Raw genomic sequence first — 7,538 nt, forward strand, 5'->3', positions numbered from 1 at the left:
ATTACTTTTTATGTTAAGAGTATTGCTTTTTATTGTGACTATAAGTAGGGTTGACCCGTCTCACAGATAAAGATTCGTGAGACCGTCTCACATGAGACCTACTCTCTATATATTTGATAGATTTTTATTAACTTTTATATAATTTGCATTGACTTTTGTAGACTTTTTGCAAGATTTTTGTAGAGGAGTAGGTCTTTTGTGAGACGGTCTCACGAATCTTTATCTGTGAGATTGGTCAACCCTACCTATATTCACAATAAAAAAGTAATACTCTTAACGTAAAAAGTAATACTTTTTCATGGATGACCCAAATAAGTGATCTGTCTCATAAATTATGACCTATGAGATCGTCTCTCGCAAGTTTTTTGTGATGTATAGAAATCTATGATTTAAAAAAAAGTCTTTAAATTTATCGCTGAATACACCCCAGTAAAAATTCGTATCAGTTACAAACAAACAAACAAAATCCTTCGGTTCGTGTATTTTTCATTTTTTCTAATTTTTTTTTATGTTCTTGTACCATCCTCTGTATACTATCCGGGCCAACACACTGACTTCTCCTCTTGGTATTTTCACCGATTTCAAAATAATTGAATTAATATTTGGTAGATTAAGCAAAACCCTTGTTTTGTTTACCTCCTCTTCGGATGAGTTTTTGATTCCAAGCAGTGGTTCGTTAGAGGTAATCAATCGATGTGGATTTTTTTTTATTTCTTGATGTGATATTTTTTGCTTCTTTCACGCTATTTTTTTGTTCAATTTCTGGTCTCAAATGATTCTCCCCCTTTTTGGCTGGTTGTTCGCGTGGTTGGGGATGGGGGTAAAGTATACACTTTTTTTGGATTAAGTGATCTTTTGAGTGAAACCTTTTCTATCTGTGGTCATTTACTTCGCAGTGTGCGTTTTTATTTTTAAATTTTTTTTTTGTTCATGGGTTTGCTTAAGAAGCCCTTTCACGTGTATTTTTTGGGTATTTACGATTAAGTTGATAAATTATACTGCCATGTCAATTATTAATACAAAATGCGGGAAAACAAGACCTTTTATATGCTGAGAAAAGTCGGGCTCGCTATGTTTCAGGAAATAGGAATTTTCGTGGTTAGTAAATTGTCCTTTAGATGTGAAATTCTACTATTTTGGTAGTGGATGCCAAAAGTCCTTGGGAGATGTTATTCCAGTACATCCTAGTTTTTAATCTTTCTATTAGATAAAGGATTAAATTTAGTTTTTAAAAACATTTGTTTTCTTTTTCTCGAACCGAGAGAGCACTGTTGGGTTGTTATAATGAGCAGGTGCGGGGTTAAGACACCAAAGGTCTTCAACTTTGTGATCAAATAGCTTTAAATTTTGATTGTGCCAATCCTTGAACTTTTCTACGTACCTGTATTTGAAATACTTCATATGCAATATTTTTTGTTGAATGGAGTATTTGTTTGTTTGATGGTTTGTCAAACGCAGTTGCTTTTATGGAGGCAGTAGGCAACTTGGTTTCCATTTTCATTATAAGAAAATGCAGGTTCCCTAACATTATTCGACAATGTTTTACAATTAGATTGTCTGTGAAAGGCAAAGGATTATAGATCGCGAAGTGCTTTTTCATAGACTGAACGCCGGACCTAGCTGCATTAGTTATAAACCCTCTGTGCCTGTGTAACTAGTGCAAACAAGTGTCAATAGTCGTAGATGAATGATTTATTTATGCTAAATGTGTTATTTTCATGACTTCATGTAATGTCCTTACATTTGGTTTATTTCTATCAATTTACAGGCTTGTGTACGTACTGATTATCTTTGCTTCCAATGGCAAGTGGAGCATCTTATTATGATGACTTACGAAGTAATCCTGAGGTCATTGATCCACCCCAAAACAAGGACACATTGGATGTTGGAGAACTTGTCAATGAAAGTGGTCAAACTGCTACAAAATCTGATGTAACTGTCTCAAGTAGTGTCAGGGAGCTGCTGGAATGTCCAGTTTGCTTAAATGCTATGTACCCACCCATTTATCAGGTACATCAATCTTCTATCTGAAATTATACAAGTGTGAGATTTGTGACATCGGTTTTTTGTCACTTTCTTATACCTCTGTCCGTAGACTCAGTGCCATGTGCAAAATTCTGGATTTGCCACCTATTTTCATTTTATCTTTGATACTTATATGTATATTTAATGACACAAAGATGACTATTTTCATTACAACAAAATCTGGCAGATCTTTTCTTTAATGAAGTAGCATGAAGGTGTCAAAACGGGTTAGGCTTGCCACATAAAATAGGTGGGCTAGAGTATGTGAAACTGTGTTTCGTCTGTTTGGTTTTGGGTTTGTTGTGGGATGTGGATAGGGTTGAGGGTGAATCTTTTCTTATTAAGAACCTGGAAAGAAGAAAAACTTCAAACATGATGATGAAACAACCATTACACACACACACACACATGATAGATATAAAGCGTTTTTATGTTGTTAGTGCATTGAATATTTCTTTGTCTCCGGGTTTTTATAATCAATGCCTGCCAATTTGTTGCTGCAGTGTTCCAACGGTCACACATTGTGTTCTGGTTGCAAACCAAGGGTTCACAACCGTTGCCCTACTTGCAGGCATGAACTTGGTAACATCAGATGCCTTGCATTGGAGAAGGTGGCTGCATCCCTCGAGCTTCCATGTAAATATCAAGATTACGGGTGTGTAGGAATCTATCCTTACTACAGCAAGCTTAAACATGAATCCCAATGCACTTTTAGACCTTACAATTGTCCTTATGCGGGCTCAGAATGCTCAGTTGTTGGTGATATTCCATTTCTCGTGAACCACTTAAAAGATGATCACAAAGTTGATATGCATAATGGCAGTACTTTTAACCATCGCTACGTCAAATCAAATCCTCATGAGGTCGAGAATGCCACTTGGATGCTCACGGTGATTAAATTTTTCATGTTGCTACTTCATTTATTATTTGACTTATGATGGCATTGCTCTAAAACTGCTGCCTAGCCCGACCGCACTGAAAAGGTGCTAGGCGGCAAGGGCGGGTCTAGGCGGTCCTAAGCGGGTATAGGTAGGCAGTAGGCTTAGGCGGTCCTAGGAGTTTTGAGTTTTTTTTGGAATTTTTTTTGGGCTTTTAATTTTTGAAAGCCCAGTTAAACCAATACATGACATAAGAAAGAATTATAGGTTTCTACTTTTAATTTTTTGGTTGAAAATCCAATTGAAACCACGATTGGTTGGCTTGCGCTTTCCCTAGCACACCATTCTCATCTTTGTTTGCTTATTTCTACCCACACAAAAAAATCTAATCAGGCCATAAAAATAATTTTTTTCTTTATTTTGATTTCTCTTGCACCTATTATCCTGAGCAGAAGAAGCAGGAGGAATAAATCAAGTGTCAATTGGATTTTAACAAAGTTTGGGCTGAAATTTATTCTAAGAACCATTACAAGTCTCTTGATACCGTGGAATCCGTCTAGCGGCGCCTAGGCGGCCTAGGCTCTTGGAACAGGTCTGTCGCCCGGCTAGCGCCTAGCGAATATTAGAACCTTGTATGATGGTAATATCAAGCTCTCGCTAATTTGTAGAGATGTTGCTTGGCACAGTTCCTTTAAGTGTAAAATTGGGGATGGACTTTTTAGCGGCCTATGTTTGTCTTGTCCCTAATCCCCAAAGAACTGCAATAAAAGAACAAAAGATGCTTTTTAGCATAGACATACACCTCTATTTGGGTACTTCTGACTTAAACTAAAAATTCATAATTTTACCCATATATTTAAGAACTTCTCTCAAATATTATTTTAGAAAATGTTCAATCAAATCATTATCTTGCACTTCAACTTACTAATTAAGTCGCAATTATTACATAATGACATATTTCTTCTCTTTTTCTTTCAAACTAGCATTGTTTATTTGTTTCATCTTTTTCGGTATATCACTTTATTGCATATTGTATCACATTTTAGAATCATATCTGAATAATATCTCAGAAATATTAGAAATACTCGCTCTCAAGTTTTGAGTTGAGTTGAATTGATTTGGGCTAAAGCAACAACCAAATGCCACCATCATGACTGATTTTTTTCCTGGTATTATTATTTCGCCTCCACTGGTCTTACTTTTGAGATCTTGTCGCTTCTTTAAAGTTAAATGTACCTTCAGGTAGTCCTCGATTGCAGTTCTAGTCTCAATGTTAGATAGTTCAAGTCATTTTACCCTAACTAACTTTTTAGATCGGTTTCTGTGTATGATCAGATATTCCAGTTCACATGCTTATATTTTCCTCTTTTTGTCTCCCCAGGTTTTCAGTTGTTTTGGGCAGTATTTCTGCCTGCATTTTGAAGCATTTCAGCTTGGAATGGCACCCGTTTATATAGCATTTTTGCGGTTCATGGGCGATGACAACGACGCAAAAAACTACAGCTACAGTCTTGAGGTTGGAGGAAATGGGAGGAAAGCAATATGGCAAGGAGTGCCAAGAAGTATTCGAGACAGCCATCGTAAGGTACGCGATAGTTTTGATGGGCTGATCATTCAACGTAACATGGCACTATTTTTCTCTGGTGGAGACAGGAAAGAACTGAAGCTCAGGGTTACAGGCCGGATTTGGAAAGAGCAGTAGCATGCTTATAGCTAGCTGTTGTTTCATTATAGAAGTAGGTTGCGTTCTTCAAGCACAGGGGATCTTGTTGTCTGAAGTTTAGGAGGCAAACTATCTTTGCTCGAACTTTAGGACATTTATGGGTGATCTGGATCTTATGGCTCATCTTGTACCTTTTCGCTTGAAATAACTTGCTAAAGTTGTCAAGAAACATGAGCTATTAAGTAATGGACGTCTGGTTTTTCTGTGTGTGTGAATTAGTATACTCATTATATATAATAATAATAATAATAATAGTATTTTCTATTTTATGTTCTAATTTTTTTTCATTAAAGCAAAAAACTTAAATCTTATTTTTTACGAAAAAATCATTCAGAAGTATAATTAGCAAGTACAAACTTATAAGGTTACTAATACACGATGGTGTATTCAATCAAACAAAGGGGCTGACATAAAAATAAAAATGAGAATGCTTAGTTAATACATGAGCAATTTTTTTTGCTTGGCTACAGATAAAGTGAACCAAAAAATATGAGTTTGTAGCTACATTGTCTCTACACAGATCCATGATGCCTCCAAACTCAGTAGTATCAGCATTTGTTTCCTTCATGGCATGATATACTATCTTTCGCGTCCATCTCGAAGATGACGTTTTAATAATCTAGGTTGCGGAGCCAAGAGAGGGCTTCCAATAGGCCTATTGCCTCTCTTCTTTGACACATCAAAGTCTTTTTACCAGGGTTGTTCCCATAAGTAATCTTCCCACATCATCTCACAGCACCACCCAACCGATTTCATGTCCTCAAAGAAGGCTGCATCGATGTTGCATCTGACAGCAACGATAGGGGGTGGTGTCCATATGCAAGAGTGATTCCTTGTACCAAACCATGTGTTTCTTTGTTGCTCCTTAACAAGGACATCCATTCAAAAAGAAAGCTCATTGCTGCAGTTATCACTCTAGGTGGGGATTCTATGCGGTTGTTCCATAACAAAGAGTTTCTTTACTTCCAGATTGACCAGAGGATAGTTACAAACCTACCCAACTCTTCTCCACTAAGTTCTTGGATGGTGTTGAATAGCCATGCCAAGAATCCTTCAGCAGCGCATGCTTGGGAATCCACAACCTGAATTAATTTAGCTCTGACCCAACATTCACGTGTGAAAGGACAGACTATAAATGTGTGACATGTTGTCTCCAGATCCACGTTACACACCACATGTAGAGATGACACATGAATTCCCCGCTTCAGAAGATTAGTGCGATGAGGGAGGCAGTCTCTAAAAGCACGCCAGATGAAGAGTTCTATTTTCGGTGTAACTTCCATCTTCCAAATTGCCTTGCAATTTCCTTGGACCTTGTTTGATTCAAGGTTTACATTCAAGCTCATAGCCACATGGTGCTTTGACTTAACTGTGTAAGAACCGTTCTTGCTGAAGTGCCAGATTCGGGTGTCTTGGAGTTGTATCAGCTCGAGTGGAATTGCAGTGATCGCCCTAGCATCCTATCCATAAAGATGGTTTCGATCATATCATAACCCATTCATGTGAGCCCGGAATCATCAAGTCTTGCACTGTCCAATCTTGTAACTCTGGAATCATGGATAGATCTACATGAAAATTTGAGGGGTCATGGGTCCACGGTTACGGTTCTTTCCAAATATTGATATGACTTCCATCCCCAATCCTCCATTTATAGCCTCTTTTTAACACCACTTGGGAAGCCAAAATGCTAAAGCTTGGATTATGCCCCAGATTGGCATTTAAGAAATCCCCTTTTGGTAGTATTTAGCTTTGTAAAGGCGACAAATTGTAGCATTAAGGGCACTAAAAAGTTTCCATCCTTGTTTCCCAAGCATTGCCATGTTAAAGCTACAGAAGTCTCGAAAACCCATTCCGCCAAATTATTTCGGGGGACACAACTTCTCCCAGCTGATCCAGTTCAAACCTTTGACTGCATTATGTTTGCCGTCGCACCAAAATGAGTTGATCATCCTCAGAACTTCATTTGCCAAGGAGGAAGGTAGGAAAAGGTAGACATACAAGAAGTTCGTATCGCTTGAGCCACTTATTTGAATAGTATCTCACAACCCACTTCGCACAACGGCCTTTTCCTCCATGTTTGCAAGGGTGTCCACACTCAATCTCTTACATAGGAAAATATCTGTTGCAAAAACTTAAATCTATTTCATTAAAATATGGGATTTCATAAACATTAAAACTTTTATGAGACAGTTTCATGAGTCAATTTTGTGATATAAGTGTTCTATTTGGGTCACCTATAAAATTTTTTACTTTTTATGTCAGATATAGACATGATTAATCTGTCTCACGAATAAATACATGCAGCAAATGTGAAAGGTCTAATACTCAAGAAATTGACTTTCATGCACCCCTATTTCTAATACATCAAAATTATTTTTTATTACACTAGGAAAAAATATGTTATTTTGGTAAAAGTTAACTATCAAACTAAATTAATGTAATGTCTTATATTAAAATTTAAAACTATAAAAATGGTTTTGTATAATAATTTTTTATGTTATAAATATGATCATTTAAAGTTCAAAAGTATAATTTAAGATATATTAGATATAGATGAGATAGTCATTTGCTAAAATAAGCTTTTATGATTTTCTTATTAAATAAAATAGAATTTTTTGTAATTTGAAAAAATGATAATTTTGATTTATCAAAAAAACATATCATGATATCAAAGTTAGTATACATATACACGACAAATTTGTCTTAATAGGTTATACAATTTAGAGAATACTCCATATTACTTAATTCATAACTTCTTATGGTCACGACTTGGAGAAAATTTTAAATTAACTAAATTTAAGAAAGCGTGAAGCGACACAAGTGCGTGTTTAGGGGATTCTGGTTAAACTGTTTGGCGATCTACCTACCTTTGACTTTTGCCTGGTCTCCCAAAAGAGTAACCAAATCCATTA

The 7,538-nt window shown here is 36.3% G+C and overlaps 1 protein-coding gene across 1 annotated transcript; it reads left to right on the forward strand.

The window, feature by feature from the left end:
- The first annotated feature begins 505 nt into the window (after positions 1-505).
- LOC140812545 (E3 ubiquitin-protein ligase DIS1-like) lies at positions 506-4,830 on the forward strand. Its single transcript, XM_073170841.1, has 4 exons — positions 506-682; positions 1,769-2,010; positions 2,529-2,915; positions 4,285-4,830. The coding sequence occupies exons 2-4, from the start codon at positions 1,801-1,803 to the stop codon at positions 4,603-4,605; spliced, it is 918 nt and encodes a 305-aa protein (XP_073026942.1). The 5' UTR covers positions 506-682; positions 1,769-1,800; the 3' UTR covers positions 4,606-4,830.
- The last annotated feature ends 2,708 nt before the right edge of the window (positions 4,831-7,538 follow it).

This window comes from Primulina eburnea, chromosome 14 (assembly GCF_022965805.1).
Source record: "Primulina eburnea isolate SZY01 chromosome 14, ASM2296580v1, whole genome shotgun sequence".
Lineage (NCBI taxonomy): Eukaryota > Viridiplantae > Streptophyta > Magnoliopsida > Lamiales > Gesneriaceae > Primulina > Primulina eburnea.